Genomic DNA, 18,608 nt, shown 5'->3' on the forward strand with positions numbered 1-18,608 from the left:
GTTCGTGGCTACCACCAAATTCCAGTCCATCCGGATGACGTTCCCAAGACAGCTATCATCACCACCTTTGGGCCGTTTGAGTTCCTCCGGATGCCTTTCGGCCTCAAGAATGCCACTCAGGCTTTCCAGCGCCTTATGGACATGGTGGGCCGTGGTTTGGATTTCCTGTTTATTTACCTGGATGACATCCTCGTCACCAGTCGCTCTCGCCAGGAGTACTGCGCTCAAATCCAGTTGCTCTGTCAGTGGCTCAGTGAACATGGCCTGGCCGTCAACCTGGCTGAGTGTCAGTTTGGTCTTAATTCCATCAGTTTCCTCGGCCATCATGTTGCCCAGCATGTCCGGTCCTGCTCCCGGTCAAGGTTGAGGCCATTCGGTTGTTTCCTCGGCCCTCCATGGTGACTCCAAGAGTTTGTTGGCGTGGTGAACTATTATCATCGTTTCGGTCCAGCGGCTGCCAGGATTACGCGGCCGTTGTTCACTTTCCTGGCCAGCAAGCAGCGGGATCTCGTGTGGGACGAGGAGGCCTGGGCCGCTTTCGACGATGCGAAAGAATCGCCGGCGCGGTCGACGATGCTGGTCCATCCGTGGGCTGATGCTCCGACCGCTCTGACAGTTGATGCCTCTGACACGGCTGTGGATGGAGTGCTGGAGTAGCTGATTGATGGACGCTGGCAGCCCCTTGCCTTTTTCAGTCGTCACCTGCGACCTCCTGAGCAGAAGTACAGTGCTTTTGAACGTGACGTCAAGGCCCTCTTGCAGGATTTTGCTTTGCCGCACCGGTGTTACGACCTTATCCACGTCGATCTTGTGGGACCGCTACCCCAGTCCAGAGGTGTCACCCAACTTCTCACTATCGTGGACCGTTTCACGCGATGGCCAGAGGCCGTCCCGCTCGCAGATACCTCCGCTGCAACGTGTGCACGTGCCCTCGCTGCCCATTTGATCGCACGTTTTGGTGTGCTTCTGACAGGGGTGCGCAGTTCAGCTCCGTGTTGTGGTCTGCTGTGGCCCGGCTGCTGGGAGTTCAGCTGCATCACACTACAGCCTACCACCAGCAATCCAACGACTTGGTGGAGCGTTTTCACCGCCACCTGAAGTCGTCATTAAAGGCATGGCTCACAGGCCCGGACTGGTTGGACGAGTTGCCGTGGGTCCTGTTGGGGATCCGCACTGCCCCAAATGAGGACCTGGCTGCTTCCTCCGCTGAGCTGGTGTAAGGAGCACCGCTTACGGTTCCGGGGGATTTCATTCCAGTGCCACCTTCGACCATGCTGGCGCATCTCCGGGAGAAGGTGGACACGCTCTCTCTGTTCCGACGTCCCTCCATGGCCTTACTCCCTCGCACGTCCCATCTACCCACAAGGACTACAAAGGCCTTATGAGGGTCCTTTCCAGGTGCTGCAGCATGGCACCTCGACTTTTGTGCTCGACATGGGCGGCAGGCATGAGACTGTTTCAGTGGCCCGTCTTAAGCAGGCTCATTTGGACATTGGTCAGCCAATGCAGGTGGCACAGCCCTACCGTTCCAACCGCACCCGCCCTCATCTCTGTTTCCCAAGAGAAATGTGTACACAAGATCAGGCCGCCTCACTCGTACACCTACTCGTTTTCATTCCTCCGGTGTTGGGGGGGGGGGGGGGGGGGGGGGGGGTTGGCATCTGGCTTGACCACCAGATGCCAACATCTGGTGGTCAAGCCACTTATTGCTAGAATGCTCGTCAGAAGAGCTGGGCCTATCACGTGACAGAGCTTTGGCAGGAGTTGGTGATGAGAAAGTCGTCAATCAACTGGCGAGCCCCATAACAACGGCAGAAACTTTACTCAAGTCTTTACTAAACATGCGTGTGTGCAAAAACTATTTGTTAATAAAGACACTGTTTTGTTCACAGCGTTTGATCTCTACAGCAGCTTGTTTTCGTCCTGTGTTCTCTCTTATTCTTTAGCTCGCACTTTTCAAATGCATGGATTTAGGAATGATTTGTTTTTATTTTCATGTATGCAATCATAAACTTTATTTGCACAGGTTCACAGCCAGGCCAGATCATTGTCTGTCCTAACTGCTCAGATCTACATTTTCAGCAACTGGACGACCACCACCTCGCCACTTCACTGATTCCTCCCCTCTTGTGGTAAATAAAAGGATTTAGTACTCCAGTTAGTTTTTGAGTTGCAGAATTACAAGCCACCTTGGCATCACTGAGTCGATTATCTTGCATATTGGCAGTTCCCACCATCAATGTACGAGGAACACTAGCTTAGTTTAGTTTTGTCATGTGTACCAAGGTACAGTGAAAAGCTTTTGTTTGCAGGCTATCCAGTCAAAGAAAAGGCTTTTCATGAATACAATCGAGGTGTGTCAGTAGTCTCAAGTTTCATTGTTGCTCTGCCAGGTTATGCTGAGAATGGCATTTTTAGTAAAATGATCGTCAATTGAGCATCGCTTATTGCTCCAATCATTGAGATTTTGAACTAAAAATTAGATAAAGATAAAGACAACTTTTGAAGTCAACTATAAAAATATTGCACTTGTCATTCCTCTAAATATATTCACTGCCCACAGCAGCAAAAATGTCTACTGTTTTAGTTTATACAAAGCATCATTTGAACTTGTAAAATAAGGCAGTAAGTAACTCCAGATGCTGGGGAAATCTCGTCCGAGGCATCAAATTCATTCTGCAGCATTAGATTATAGCCTTACAGTATTCTTCCAGGTAATAATTCTGTCTATGGGCCTATTGAGCATAACTTGGCAGCACAGGGTAAAAGATTCACGAACCTTGCATCATTTAAAAATGATAGGTCCTGATTTTGACGAATTACTCAAACCTTTTAAAGTCAGTATTTCTTTTAAAAAATCTAATCTTTGCAGAAGTCATTCAGAGTGGTTTTGCTTGATGTGAAAATTGATGAGGAGAAAGGAAGAGTAGTGAGTTGATGGGGTGTGGGGGAGCTGTCAAGGAGAGAAGGGATATTCATAAATCCATGACTAATCCTGCATACTGTGCTTGTCCGTGCTTATTAAGAAACAATTCTTAACTATTTTAATATATATAATAATTAGTCTCAGGAAGTTGATTTACGTGTGCTCATTTTGTGCGGTTCTATGTACATACTTTTAAATGCTACTTGATGCAGATACCTGTAATAGGTTTATATAACCTAAATGCTTTTAAGGTCTCATAACCATTCAAAAATGATTAATCTGGGTTGAATGTTATTTCTAGAGGGACCATGAGTGTTACAAAAGGATTAATCAAATTTGAAAAATGATTTCTAAAGGGACTGTAAGTGTTCAGCAATGATTAATCTTCTTTGAGAAATGATTTCCGAAGGGGCTATTACTATTGCTCTGCAGCCTGTAAATTAATACAAGAAACGACAGCTCAAAAATGATTATTTGTCCAGCAAATCTGAGTTGCGAGTTTCATCCTGGTGGAATGGGGGCATTTAGCTTGAACAGCTATAGTTGTCTATGCAACAATGAGGAGGACATATCTAAATTCTGTTTAACTTTCACCTCTCCACTGCTCCTCACCTAATAATCATTCAGTGAGGATACTGCTTGATGTTCCAGAGCCTTGTAAAGCAATTAGACTGTTTCCCAGTCTGGGCTAGGTAATGTGTATTATCCCAGAAGTAAAGATATTGTCATTGTTACAGATGAATAATATGACGTTAACATGAAGAATGGGTTGGACAAAGAAATATGAAGCAACTGGTGCTTGCAAAACTTTTGAGTGAGAAAGAAGGGTAAAACTTAATGTGAAGGAAAAAGGATGTACGAATCTTTTATATGACCAAAACTGATTAGTAATTAAATTAACACAAATTAAAAAAAATAAAAAGCAATTAGCGCCATTGTAGTAGGAAGGATTATATGACATTTAATGGTAACATTAGAAAAATGGCAATGAGTTATGAGATAGTGTCAAAAGATTTTTGAAAAGGAATTTTTACGGAACTTTTTCAGAACCAGAGAGGTTTAGTGGAGGCATTGTTACTAATAGTGGAATGGTGAAAAGGGGGATACCAGGCCATGTCTGGAACACCCTGGATATCTGTGAATTTGGAGGAAGTTACAGAATTGGGGAGCGATAAAGACATGGAAAGATTTGGAAATAAGATTGATAATTTTAAAATGCAGTAGTCCTAGATCGGGAACCATATAATAAACAATGTCAGCTATATGTTAATTTATCTTTGAATTTGGAAAGTTATTTTTCCAAGAATAATTATCCAACAAAAATATATACAATGGAAGTATAATACTTGCAAGAAGTTGAATAATTCTGTATGGCTTCATAAAACATAACCCTTCCTCTCGCTAGAAGCGTTTAGAGGGAAATGGGCCAAGCCCCTGCATGTGGAACCAGCTTAGATGGGGTATCTTGTTTGGCATGATGTTGGGCCGAAGGACCTCTTTCCATGCTGTACGACTCAGTAATTCTATGATTATCACGCTATGTTTATGCCAAATCAAATATAGATTTTTAAACTTTGCATCGCAGTCAGAAATTTACAAGTGACAATGTTTCAATATATTGTCACATATCATACAACATTGTATATTTCTCTATTTTCATCCAGAGGGAAAGAGCTGAGTAGCAGAAGGGATATAGAAATTAGTAGGAAAGATGCTTTCAGCAGATATGTCTGAATTCAAAAGCTACAGTCTAGTCTGGTATTGTCTCTGACTACTTTGACCTCTGTTTATGATTTTATTATAAAGTAAGAATCAACTCCATATTAATTATTGCTTCAAATAATTATGTTCATAAATAAAATCAATAATTCACAGCATTATCATTGTGCCATTGGTACTGTCAAATGAAGAGGGTGCAACAAGAACAAATTTCTGTTTATTGTCAAATAGATGATTGGGTTATGATTTTGAAACCAGAATATCGGCTTGATTATCCTTTTAAAGTATTTTGTATGCATCAGGGTCAGGTGTACTGGCTTGCTAATATTCATTTTGGATATCTATATCATTGCCTTTTAATGAAATATCCACAAGACTATCAGATTAGGTCTTTCAGTTCTGCAGTTACTTTGTAAGGATCATGCCTCCTGTTGATCTTGCGGTTTAGACTTCTCAAACAATTGCGTTCTTGAGCGTATTTCCTTTTTTTTTCACTTTTTGTGGTCATAAAGATATTGATGTTGTTTAACGTGGGTATTTGAAATTACAAAGGGTTTTGCAAGGAAAGGCCTCTTTGCCTAAAATTGATTATCATTATTGCTTTGTCACTGTGGGGTGGGGGGGGGGGGATATTTAATCTTCATCGTAGCCATTGTACAAAGATAGTAAGTTCAAAAATCGGATAATCTGATAAATGGATACCTATGGTCAAATATTGCTGGAGCCCTGGTTGAGATATATGAGCCATCATTAGGCATGGGTGAGGTGCTGGGAGACTGGAAGGTGGCTAATGCTGTGCCTCTATTAAAGAAGAGTTGCAAAGAAAAGCCTGGGAACTATAGACCAATGAGCCTAATATCTGTGGTAAGCAAGTTACTGGAGAGTATTCTGAAGGATAAGATATATATGCTTTTGGGTAGATCTGGACTAATTGGGGATACTCAGCATGGTTTTGTACATGTCTTACAGATTTTATTGAATGTTTTGAAGTTACCAAAAAGGTTTATGAGAGCAAGGCCATAGACATTATCTTTATAGACTTCAGCAAAGTATTTGATACAGGTTCACATGGTAGGCTGTTCTGGAAGGCTAGGTTGCATGGGATTCAGAGAGAGCTAGCCGGCTGGATAGAGAATTGGCTTCATGGAAGGGAGAGTGATGTGAAGGGTTGTTTTTTGGGCTGGAGGCCCGTGACTAGTGATGTCATGGGGAATCATTGCTGGACCCAATGCTGTTTGAGATTTATATCAACGATTTGGATGATAATGTAGATGGTATAATTATTATGTTTTCAAAAATTACAGCAGGATCTTGATCTGTTTAGCAAGAGGAATGGTTAAAGGAGTATAATGCTGATATGTGTGAGGTGTTGCATTTTGGGAAGTCAAACCAGGACAGGATGAAAGGCAGGGACCTTGGGTATGTAGTTGAGCAGAGGTACCTAGATGTGCAGGTACATATTCCCTGAGAGTGGCACCATAGGTAGGTAGGGTAGTCAAGAAGGCTTTCAGTACATTGGCCTTTATCAATCAGCATATTGAGTATAGATGTTGGGATGTTATGTTGCAGTTGTATATGACATTGGTGCTGCTGCATTTGGAGTATTTTGGTCATCCTGTTACAGGAAGGATTTTGTTAAGCTAGAAATAATGCATAGAGGTTGTATGAGAGGATGCTGCCAGGACCTGAGGGCCTGAGCTATAGAGAGAGATTGGGCAGACCAGGTCTTTATTCCAATGCATTTCGTTGTCTCAGGTCTTTATTCCTAAGAGCGCAGGAGGATGAGGGGTGATCTTAGAGAGGTATATAAGATCACGAGAGGTATAGATAGGGTGAACGCACAGTCATTTATCCAGAGTTGGGGAAATAAGAACCAGAGGGCATAATTTTAATTGAGATGGAAAAGATTTAATTGAACCAGTGAAGCACCTTTTTCAGAGGGTGGTGGCTATATATGGAACAAGCTGCCAGAAGAGGTCGTTGAGGCAGGTACTATAACAACATTTAAATGGGTACTATAACAACATTTAAAATACATTTCGACAGCTACATACATAGAAAAGGTTTGGAGGGATATTGGCCAAACATGAGCAAATGGGACTAGCTTAGATAGGGCAGGGAGGAGTAGTGAAGATGGGCCTGTCAGGTTTAAAATATGAAGCTCCTTGAAGCATCCGAAACTTTTTTTAAACAAACAGCTGTGGATGCAAACTAATGCATCAATAATTGAGTAGTATTCGATTCCGCTGATCACAGTGCAGCTTTCTTGTTCATTTAAAGTTTGGCGTACCTCCAATGTGCCCTCCATGATGAGAATTGACAAATAATCAAGAGTCCCTGAATTTAATTCTTGGATGAATAGTACAAGATTGGGCATGGGCCAAGAAAAAAATCAAGACACATAACAAAAGTATACTGAGTTTTGGCATCTTTACAAACCTTCAATCTGCAAAACTGGTGGATATTCAGGACAATGGATAATTGAAGTTCAGGTAGCCGAGGCTCCACTTATTTATTTGTTGCATGCTTTTAAAAGTACTTGGTTCAAATGTGTACTTCCCAAGAGGCTTGCAGAAATGTAATACTTTGGGGTCTGTCAATTTCCTCCTTTCACCTCTTCATCCACTCCCCTGATATAAAATATTTTAGATTTGTCCATTTAAATGCATCTCTGCAAGTGATAGTGTGACATACTGAGAATATTCCACTGTAAGTATCCAACAACTGGCACATCCTCACCCAATCAAGCTCCAATAAATACCATTTTGGATGCTATAATTGACCCTAGTTTTTTTTTTTAAATTAAGGATATTAAAAGAAAATATCTGTCAAACCTCTTGTGTTGGATTTTATTGAACCTTGCGTGCAGATGGGCATTTGGTGAAGATTAATTTGGTTGTGTCCAAGTGTATGTGGTTGAATAACCTGCTGATATTTCACATAGCAACAACCCCTTGGATGCCCCTCAAAAGAGTGGTATCTAACATGAGCAATTATGTTGAGAAGCGAGGACTTCCTTATAAAATATACTAGCAGACAATGATGGTGAGCAGATGTCGTTTTCATTTTTGATTAATTTACTAGTTTTGCCCTTCGATTTTATTAAATGGGTGGATGGTTCAGTCCAGCCTTTTCTGCAGCTGTTAATACAATTAACAGCAATTTAACCTATAATTATTGGGAACAAAGACTTTAGATCTGAAATTAAGTGACTGGACAAACAGTGGAAGAATGATTTTTGCCTTACTCAGTTGTGAGCTGGAAGTTTGCAGTTGGGTAGTTTGCAGTTGGGGCTGCAGTCCAAATTATCGTTAAGAACCCTTTTTCGAAATTTACCGACATTTATTTCGGATCACTTAGTTTTGCTTATTTCAATATTGCAGAAAATGTTTGTTGTAATATTGGTGATGTCTTTTGTTATTATAATACTAACCCTGAGTATATTCACACTTCTTGCAATCACCTTATCCCTTCTCAATATGTATTGCGATTACTATTTAGCACATTGCTTAGTTGTTTTTGAAATATAAATTGCCATTGAAGAATCTGATGTTGGCAATTATGTACAAGATAAATGTCTAGATATCTGGAGAGCTTAGTTGAGCTTATAAGACTTGATATTACAATCCCTACTAAAAGTGTTAAAATTAGTACCATGAGACAATGTTTGTAAGATGAAGCATGAATTATTTTATTTTAATATACCATCTGACAAATAAAATATAAAGAGTCATTCATTCCCTGTTGCAGCCTACTTTAATGAGGTGTAATCCATTATTCTGAAATAAAAGTGTAGCCATTAATACGCTATATCAAATGAGAACAAGCAGAAACTAATGCACTAAAAATAACAATTGTAAAGTCCACACAATGACTTTATAAGAGAAAACAACTTTCCAAAATATTTAAATCAGAGTATGATAAGTGAAGTTATAATAGCTGTGTTACAGTATTTTGCTGCCTTACTAAAACTAAAATAATACTATGCCAGAGCATGTGGTCTGGAAGAGAGATCATCTGGAAACATGAGCATGTTCATTCTGATTTGTTTCTGGTTTATTGCACTGCTAACCTTGCTCACTGTTATCCTCTATCTTGCAGGCACATCAACTGGTAGCAATGCTGATTTTGGTGATTGGCGTGCGTTCAACCAAGCCCAGCCCAGTCAGGTCACTATGGCAAGTGGGGACGTTTACAACAACATGCAGCATGCCCCTGTCCAACCTTCTGCATCTTTCATGGAAACATATGATCCAAATGCTGGCTTGCAGTCAGCCATGACTACATCCCAGAGCATGAACTTTGTTATGTCAGCTACCAACACCTTAGCCATGACTGGTACCAGCATGTCCATGTCCAGATCCCAGGTGAGTGCAAGTATGTGATCATGTGTTAGAATCATGTAGATTGGATTCCACTGTCCAGACCAAACTTTATTATGTGTAGGAAGGAACTGCAGATGCTAGTTTAAACCGAAGATAGGCACAAAACGTTGGAGTAACTCAGCGGGTCAGATAGCATCTCTGGAGAAAAGGAATAGGTGACGTTTCTGGTCGAGACCCTTCTTCAGACTCGTAGGTGATGTCTCAACCGGAAACGTCACCTATTCCTTTTCTCCAGAGATGCTGTCTGACCTGCTGAGTTACTCCAGCTTGTTGTGCTGAACTTTATTATACTGAATATGAAATGTTATGGCCAAAGGTATTTTTTGCTAGTTCTGAAATAGTGAATGGTAGTCATGTGACTATTTGGAGCTGTGTGAACTTGGATGTTAACGGTACAGGGGCCGGAAAGGCGAAACACATAGCGGTTTGGTCAAGAAGCAGAGAGAGAGGAAAACTGTCTGTGTCTTAGTTGTCTATTATCCTGTTTTGATGTGCACCTTTTTAATCGTTCCTTTCCTCGCTGAGATTAATGGACGTAAAATGAATGTGCAGCATTTTCTGTTAAAATTGTGTCAGATTCTACTGTTCCAAATCTAGGACCACATAATCTGTGTAGTTTAATGCTGTATGGGTTAGTACTTGTAACCGGATGTGAATTGCAGCTGAAATGAACATTTTATGCTGTAATAAACACAAGGCTCAAAAGACTAGAATGAAATTACAACACATAAACCACCGAAATTTCCGCCACCTCCAACGGGATCCCACCATGAGCCACATTTTCCCATCACCACCCTTTTCCGACTTCCGCAGAGACCGTTCCCTCTGCAACTCCCTGGTTAACTCATCCCTTCCTACCCAAACCACCCAGGTACCTTCCCCAGCAAGCACAGAAGATACAACACCTGTCACTATACCTCCTTCCTCGACTCTGTCCAGGGACCCCGACAGCCCTTTCAGGTTAGGCAGAGGTTCACTTGCCCCTCCTCCTACCTCATCTACTGTATTCATTGTTCAAGATGTGGACTCTTATACATCGGGGAGACCAAACGCAGACTGGGCGATCGTTTCGCGGAACAACTTCAGTCAGCCCGCGTGAACCTACCTGATCTCCTGGTTGCTAAACACCTTAATTCTCCTTCCCATTCCTACACAGACCTTTCTGTCCTCAGTCTCCTCCATTGTCATAGTGAGGCTAATGGCAAATTGGAGGAACAACATCTCATATTATTTCACTTGGGCAGCTTACAGCCCAGTGATATGAATAATGATTTCTCTCACTTCAGGTAGCCCCTGCATTCCCTCTCTCTATCCCTCCCCCACCTAAGTCGCACTAGCTTCTCATTTTCACCCTACAAACAGCTTACAATGGCCTGTTTCCTTTATCGTCGTTACTTTTTTGCATAACTTTTGTTCATAGTTTGTTATCTCTCCACATCACTGTCTATATCTCTTGTTTAGCTTATCCATAACCAGTGTGAAGAAGGGTCTTGACCCGAAACGTCGGCCATTCCTTCTCTCCAGAGATGCTGCCTGTCCCGCTGAGTTACTCCAGCTCTTTGTGTCTATCTTTGGTTTAAACCAGCATCTGCAGTTCCTTCTTACACAGAATGAAATGATGAACTGGACAGAGTTTCACTGATCCAATAGATGAGCAGTCACCACATAAATAGTTTGACACCTGATTTGTGAAGGTTTTAAAGAGTAATTTCAGCCATTAACTTGTATATTTGTCTGTGTGTCCATGGTTGCTTGTTGAGATTGAGTGCTCATCTCCTCACACTCCTTTTCTTTAATTCACTTCACTCCTTTTCAGAGGTAATGATTAAGCAACAGTGAGAAATAATTCAGTATTGTTCATGAAACATTTGGACATGTCCTCCCAGGCAAAGCCATGGGGCAGATTGGGAAAGTGAGGATCCTCGAAGCTGATTAAAGCAGAACAGCTTGTCAGCTAACTCATTCTATGTCAAGATATTAAGTCCAGGCTTTCCTAGTCAATTGCAGTTTGTGTATTGCTTGGGCCAGGATTGAGGATATCAAAGAGAAAGGTTAAGGGGAAAGAGGCAGCCAGTTTTCAGTGTCTTGTGTTATATAACTTGTGTCTTTTTTTATTTCAGCCTTTGCAGATGTTATCTACGCCTTTGTCGAGGCCTAATGCAATCCCCACACACAATATGCAGGACAACCAGAAAGTAGCCAAGCCATCTTTGCCTTCCACCTGGTCAGATCCAAGTGTTAACATCAGCTTGGATTTTCTCACACCTGGCATGCAATCTCCTAAGCCCCAGCAACCATCACTAAATACCATGATGCAGCAGCAAGGTAAATGCACTTATATATCTTGAATGAAGAAAGACAAACTTGCATTTATATAATGAACAGATTGTACTTGCCTTTAGTCAATTATTCTGTAGCTTGTCTCTGATTTCTGCTGCTTTGAAAGTCCCAGACCAGCTTTAAATTAGATGCTAGCACATACAATCTTCCATTTCTGCTGACATGAATGCAGGGAATTGGAGATGCTGGAATCTTGCCAAACCGCAGTGCTGGTGGAGCTCAGTGGGTCACGCAGCATCTGTAGAGCTATTGGAGAGGCTACGTTTTGGGTAAGGACCCTTAACGTCGCCTGTCAATTTCCCTCTACAGATGTTGCCTGACCTGCTGAGTTCCTCAAGCATTTTGTGTTTTACTGCCATTTCTGCCACTGGACTCCACACTGTACCTTGGTGTCCTGAAGTAGCCCACCTGAAGCCTACTCAGAGCCGATTCAGCTTTGTGGATGAGTCCTTGGTGTAGATGGCTGGCTTAGCTAGTCCAATGTTCCTAGATAAGAATAGGCCAGTTAGTCACTGTACCATTGAGCTTTTGACTACTGCTGACTATTGGTTAAATCCAGCAAGATTTGGTCTTTGTCGAAGATGGACATAAAATGCTGGACAGGCAGCATCTCTAGAGAGAAGGAATGGGTGACGTTTCCAGTCGAGACACTTCTTTGACCCGACACGAAACGTCACCCATTCCTTCTCTCCAGAGATGCTGCCTGTCCAGCTGAGTTACTACAGCTTTTTTTCAATCACGAACCCTGATGATCCTCCTGGACAAGATTTGGTCTGGAGCTGTTAATGGAAAAGTGTGGACTTGTTGTCTTTATGGCTTCTCACTGAAATGCATTCTGTGAACCTTTTGGTGGCTAGATCGGACAAGATGGAACCCCCTCTGTCGCTAGTTTGTCTGAAATGTGAATTTTGGTGCAATCGCAAGCTGCAAAAAAAATTGAATTACAATTATACAGCTTGATCTGACATGGTTGGTGTAAGTTGCTGGTTTATAATAAATGCAAGTTTGTATTAATATACCAAATTGATGTCAAGCTTATTTTTCCACTCCTTGCTTCATTGGTAATTTTTTGGAATTAATTAAATCAACAAATGTAAAAACTTGTTTACTGGATCCCAATTGGGGCTCTAATTGTAGTTATAAATCATGTTTTGCAACTTTTTAATAATGCTTTTGGTATTGCCTGTTGGGAACTAGATCTGAGACACAGAATGTGATGCTGCTATTAAAGCAGTATTCCATCAAGGATTCCCAATGTCTGTGGCCATTATTTTTCACCTTCAAATGTGTTGCCAGGTGAATGTGGATCTGAATCTAACAATTACTTCAGTGGCAATACCTCAAAGATCTCCGGCCCAGACAATGTGGACACTGTTAGGGGCAGGTAAATGCCTCAAAAGTTGCTCAAATTTTCAAGATAACTTTCAAGGGAGCCAAAAATCTGAAGTTGGAGGAACCATGTAGCCACTGCCCAATATACATATTGTCGTTCTTGATATAATTATTCCTGACAATCAGTAATCAAATCCAGTGCATTCAGGAAGCTGAATGGAGAGCAGCCCGAGATAGCCTTTCTGGGATTAAAAGATTCTCTTTGTCACCACTATGGTGTGATGATGTGCGTGTAGAAACAAGGAACTGCAGAGAAAAGACAAAGTGCTGGAGAAATCAACGGGTCAGACAGCATCTCTGGAGAACTGGGATGGAGCCCTTCTTCAGATTGATCGTGGGGGTAAAGATGGGGGAAGAGAGGAGGGGCACGCCAATGCCTGGCAGGTAATAGATGGAAGATAGACACAAAAACCTGGAGTAACTCAGCAGGACAGGCAGCATCTCTGGAGAGTAGGATTAGGTGACGTTTCAGGTCGGGACAGAAGAAGGGTCTCGACCCGAAACATCACCCATTCCTTCTCTCCAGAGATGCCGCCTGTCCTGCTGAGTTACTCCAGGTTTGTGTGTCTATCTTCGATTTAAAATAGCATCTGGTGTTCCTTGCTACACAGGTAATAGATGGATACAGGTGAGGTGGGTTTTCGAAAGGCAGATGGTTAGACAAAGGCCAGAGATGATAAATAATAGTAATAATAATTATATTTATAGAGCACTTTAAAAACAAACATAGTTGCAACAAAGTGCTGTACATCACTAATCATTGACAAAAAAGTTAATACACACCAAAAATAACAATCAAAAGAAATAGTAGGAAAAGACATGTAAAATAAAGAAACATCTAAAACACCACAAACAGAAGCAAAGCCTTGGGCATGGTCAAAAGCCAGGGAGTACAAATGTGTTTTAACGCTGGATTTGAAGATGGACAGAGAGGGGGCCTGTCTGATGTGCAACGGCAGGGTGTTCCAGAGTGCCGGAGCAGCAACAGAGACGGCTCTATCCCCTCTGAGCCTCCGACTAGACCTCATGATCAAACAGAATGTGCGAGACACAATGATTGAAGAGTTGCAAATTGTGAAGCTAGTTGGCTTTTTATTTTCACCCATTTTTTTAATCAATGTTCTGTTTATTAACGCCCCTCACCATCCCCTTCAACCCTGTGGTCACTCCCACCCCTATTCATCAGCAGTGCTGCCCTTTGCAATGCATTCAAGATTCCAGCTCCATGCTGCATTTATTTAAAACGTTTCTCCTCGTGCCATTTTATTAGTTATAGGGTCATAGTGATACAATGTGGAACCTGCCCACATCGGCTAACAATGTCCCAGCTACACTAGTCCCACTTGCCTACGCTTGGACCATATCCCTCCAAACCTGTCCTATCCATGTACCTGTCTAACTGTTTCTTAAACGATGGGTTAGTCCCAGCATCAACTACCTCTTCTGGAGGCTGTTCCATACACCCACCACCCTTTGTGTGAAAAAGTTACAGCTCGGATTCCTATCAGATCTTTTCCCTTTCACCCTATGTCCTCTGGTCCTCGATTCCCCTACTCTGGGCAAGAGACTCTGTGCATCTACCCAATCTATTCCTCTCATGATTTTGTACATGGTTCTTTTGCAATTTACATGCATTCTATGCCCCCTTGTTCAGGACCCTTCTGCCAATGAGATTTTTTCTCTGTCCAGATCTTCATGATTTAAAATACTTTAGAAGTGAATGTGGACTTCAGACCTGCTTTTGCTCTGATTTCAGCCTCCTGCTGGCATTGCACCAGCTCTATTTAAATAATGTACTGAGTCACTGGGTAAGGTGGTTGAAGGGGGCCTACACATAGCGAGGAGCTAGTACCTCCGGGCAGAAGGGGAGAAATTTGACGAGGAGAGGATAAAGCTAATCTGGATAAAAATATGCTAACATCTTAAGCCTTGAAATGGTCTCAAACCAATGTTCTCTAATTCATGATTTCCCCTATCCTGGAGAAAAAATTGGTTAATCACATATATATCCCTCATTATTTTATAAACTTCCTTAAAGACCCCACCAATCCAAGCCTCTCTTTGTAATTGAAACTTTCCAGACCCAGAAACATTCTCAAAGTTTTTTTTGTATCCCTTCCAATTCATTGACATGCTTCCTGTAGCAAACCGACCAGAACTGTGCACTGTGCTCTAAATGTGGCCACACCAACGTCTTATACAGTTGTAACATGACATCCAAAGTCCTGTATCCAATACCCTGACCAATGAAAGCAAGCATGTCATCATCGCCACCTTATCTACCTGTGCTGTCACTTTCATGGAACTATGTACCTGGAGTCCAGCTCTCTGTTCTACAACACTCCCTTGGGCTCTATCATTCAATGTAAAGTCCTTCTAATTCACTTCAGTGCTCTAAGTCACGAATGAAGTACGGTGTGGCGATATGGTGGGAAAGCAAGGGTCCATATCTTCTCTGCGTTAAAGTGACTGAAAATATGCACAAATGGTTTGATATTAGGGCAGAGTTGGGTGGAATGTATCTCCCACAGTTAATGAGCTGGGCTGATCCATTTAGAATAGGTTCAACCTCCAGTCTTTCTGTCCATATGTTTGCATCATATCATTAATTGACTGCATTAGGAGGAAACACATGCTTTTAAAATTTAAAAATCTAACCTGGTCTTTTTTTGATTTTCAGGCGCACAGCCACCTGTGAACCTTGTGACCCAGAACTTTTCCACCATATCCATTAGCTCACCAACCAGTGTGATGCCTCCACGACCTCCAGGAGCATCTCATTTGACGGCAAACAACGTGCCTGTGGGGATGGGAATGCAAAACGTGATGGGGACTGGTGCTGTTGGGATGAATCCTATGGGTGTTCCTCAGGGCAATGTGATGAACCAAGGAATGATGGGGATGAACATGGGAATGGCTCCTGCTGGCATGACCTTGACAGGTTCCATGGGCATGGGTGGGTGTTCCTGCCATGGGTATCAGTGCCAGTATGCAGCCCGCAATGGTGCAATCCAAGCAAGATGCCTTTGCCAATTTTGCCAACTTTAGCAAATGAGAAAGCTGGAAAGACTCCATTATCTAGATGAAGGTGTGAAGGCTGCACAAAATAGTACTTGAAATACATGAAGATAGGCTGTCTTAAATTTTTATAGCTGTAAAGAACAAGTTTTGTGAAGAATATGGCATATTTTGTATTGGGAGAAATCCAGTTGGCAAGATCTGTGCTATGAAATGTGTATGTCTGTTCTTAACAGAGGTTCTTGAAGTAAAGTCCCTTTCATTGGCATCTTGTTTGCGAGATACACCTTGAAAGCCTTTTTTTAAATCTTGTTCAATTTTAACTTTATTGAAATCAAAGGCCAGACATGGATTAGGAAAAGCAGTTCATATCAACAAATTTTGTACCTAACTGAATGGCCTTTGAGTCGGATTCCCACCAAAATCATTAAATTCCAGACTAGAATCATTAAGTTTTGTTGTTCTTTACCTCTTTATCTGGACACAATCATTCTCTAGCAGCTTGATAATCAATATGTGTATATATCCTTTTATGTAACAAATGAATGCAAACCTATTAAAAATAAAAAGGTCTACCTAAGGTACCAAAAATAATAAACCTGATTACTGGAATGTAAATAGTTTGGTGATATGTTCCAGTCTTAATGAATGAAATTAAATCCTTTCTATCATGCAAATGTCTTTATTAATAATTAATAAATGGTGGTAGTTGCAGCTTTTAATTTAGTTTGTTTTTCCCCTTTCTTTAATGGTGATGAAATGCAGCTTAATGATTTAGGATAGAAGAAGGGCAAGTCAAGTCATTGACTTAAGCACAGATCATGGTCAAGTTATTGTTCTAGTTTTTTACGAGCACACCTGCACCCAGAAACTTTTTTTATCCCCTCAGCCACATAAACAAGCCAGATGCGCAATACCCAAGACATTCCTCTCTGCTAAGCCTGCCCTTTCTTCCAAAGTGACATAAGGGGAAAAGTGTTTTGCATTTCATCCAAAAATGTGTACACTATCATTTTCCTTTTTCTCTCTCTCTCGCTCTCTCTCTCTGGTTTGCGAATAATTCTGTTCTTGATCACTGCTGAATGACGACTGGTATTTCACAATGCAAAACAATGTTATCTGTTTGTCGGATATGAACTTCACAGAGAAGAGGCACTCATTGCCAGTGATGTGGTTGCTTCCCAACGAGTCAGAGGAGAAAAAATGTTTCAATTGTACTCATGACCATTCATGTATTATGACAAACTATTAATTAAAACCTGTACTTAAAATCTTTTACGCCCTTTCTCTGACTTTGTATTGAGACATTGAGGAAAAAAATCATTGTGAGAGTAATCTTCAATGAATAATTCATATAGCCTTAATGACCTTTTGCATTTGTCCCTTTTTCCAACAAAAGGGATTCGGCACTCAAAATTTAAAGAGGGAAGATGCCTTGACCTAGTCTAAACCTTGCCAATTCTCCCATCTACAACATTTATAATTAGGCATAAATTAATGCACATCAAGTTTACTATAATGAAAAGTGATTTGTTTCCTAAATAAGAAATGAGAGGGTGTAATTAGCACACTCCACTTTTTAAATCATTCAGCATTTCAATGTATTTGAATTGGGATAAAAGAATAAAAGCTTTCATGTCTAGTTAAATCAAAATAATCAATGAATGCTTCAGCAACTTTAAAGCTGTCAGTAATTTCTTCTTCTTCTTGTAGTTAAATGATTTCCTTGTAACTACCTCTGAAAGGCTACCTTTCATGTTGATTGAGGTGTGTCATTATATAATGTGGTTACTTTGATACTAATTCAAAGTTATGTTTGTCAGGCACAGTATGTGGAAATAGGAGGGTTTTGTTAGGGTAGTCAGAACCAATTTCACAGGGTGGAAATGTAGACGAGAGGGCATAGCTTTAAGGGGCCATGTGTAAAGAAGAGTAGGGTCCGTTTTGTTGCACTGATTGTGGAATGTGCTGCCAGGAGTGATGGTGGAGGCAGATATGACATTTAAGAGACTTGTCGATGGGCACATGGATATGGAGGGACAGTGATCACGTACAGGCAGAGATTAGTTTAATTTGGCATCATGTTCAGCATGGACATTGTGGCATGCGGGGCCCATTCCTGTGCTGTATTCTTTGTTCTATTAGTTGCAAAATAACTATGGAACTAGTCCACAAGTTAAAGTTCTGAATAAGGGCAATGCAAACAGTAGGAGGTGTTTAAAAGTGAGATAGTGTGAGTTCAAGATTTGTTTGTATTGGTGTGAAGGGGATGGGCAGCTGGAGTAGGGGACTCTGGATCATTTGGTATTGAGGATCTGGTGCGGGGGGGAAAGGAGGCATGGGTCAGGCCCAAACAGCTGGGAACAAGTGAGTCCTTGGGGTAGAGAGGGTGCAGGAGGATACTCGAGGTAATCACAAGTGCAAAAAAGGTGTATGATATAACTATGACAAAAGATTATGGAAAATTGATAGAGATTTTATGTCATTAAGAATGACTGGGGAGAGAATAGGGGCTCCTCAAAGACCAAAGTGGTCATCTATGTATGGAGCTGCAGGATGGAGGGTGGCACAACAGTAGAGTTGATGCCTTACAGCGCCAGAGACCCGGGTTCGATCTTGACTACGGTGCTGTCTTTACGGAATTTGTACGTTCTCCCCATGACCGCGTGGTTTGTAGGTTAAATGGGTTTTGGTAAAAATTGGTTTAAAAATGTGTGTGCAGGATAATGCAAGTGTATGGGAATTGCTGGTCTGATTCGATGGACCAACTGTTCCACATTGTATCTTTCAACTGAATTAAACTAAAGTGGGCAAGATCCTCAATGAAT

At 41.5% G+C, this 18,608-nt stretch overlaps 1 protein-coding gene across 1 annotated transcript in view; it reads left to right on the top strand.

Moving 5' to 3' along the window:
• The window catches only part of LOC129701429 (clathrin interactor 1-like), a 157,996-nt gene extending 140,941 nt beyond the window's left edge, over nucleotides 1-17,055 (top strand). The window contains 4 exon segments of the mRNA XM_055642602.1: nucleotides 8,747-9,012; nucleotides 11,151-11,355; nucleotides 15,443-15,716; nucleotides 15,718-17,055. Coding sequence (XP_055498577.1) covers nucleotides 8,747-9,012; nucleotides 11,151-11,355; nucleotides 15,443-15,716; nucleotides 15,718-15,817 — 845 coding nt within the window. The 3' untranslated portion in view covers nucleotides 15,818-17,055.
• Nucleotides 17,056-18,608: the final 1,553 nt, after the last annotated feature.

Source organism: Leucoraja erinacea, chromosome 11 (genome assembly GCF_028641065.1).
Source record: "Leucoraja erinacea ecotype New England chromosome 11, Leri_hhj_1, whole genome shotgun sequence".
In the NCBI taxonomy this organism is placed as follows: Eukaryota; Metazoa; Chordata; class Chondrichthyes; order Rajiformes; family Rajidae; genus Leucoraja; species Leucoraja erinaceus.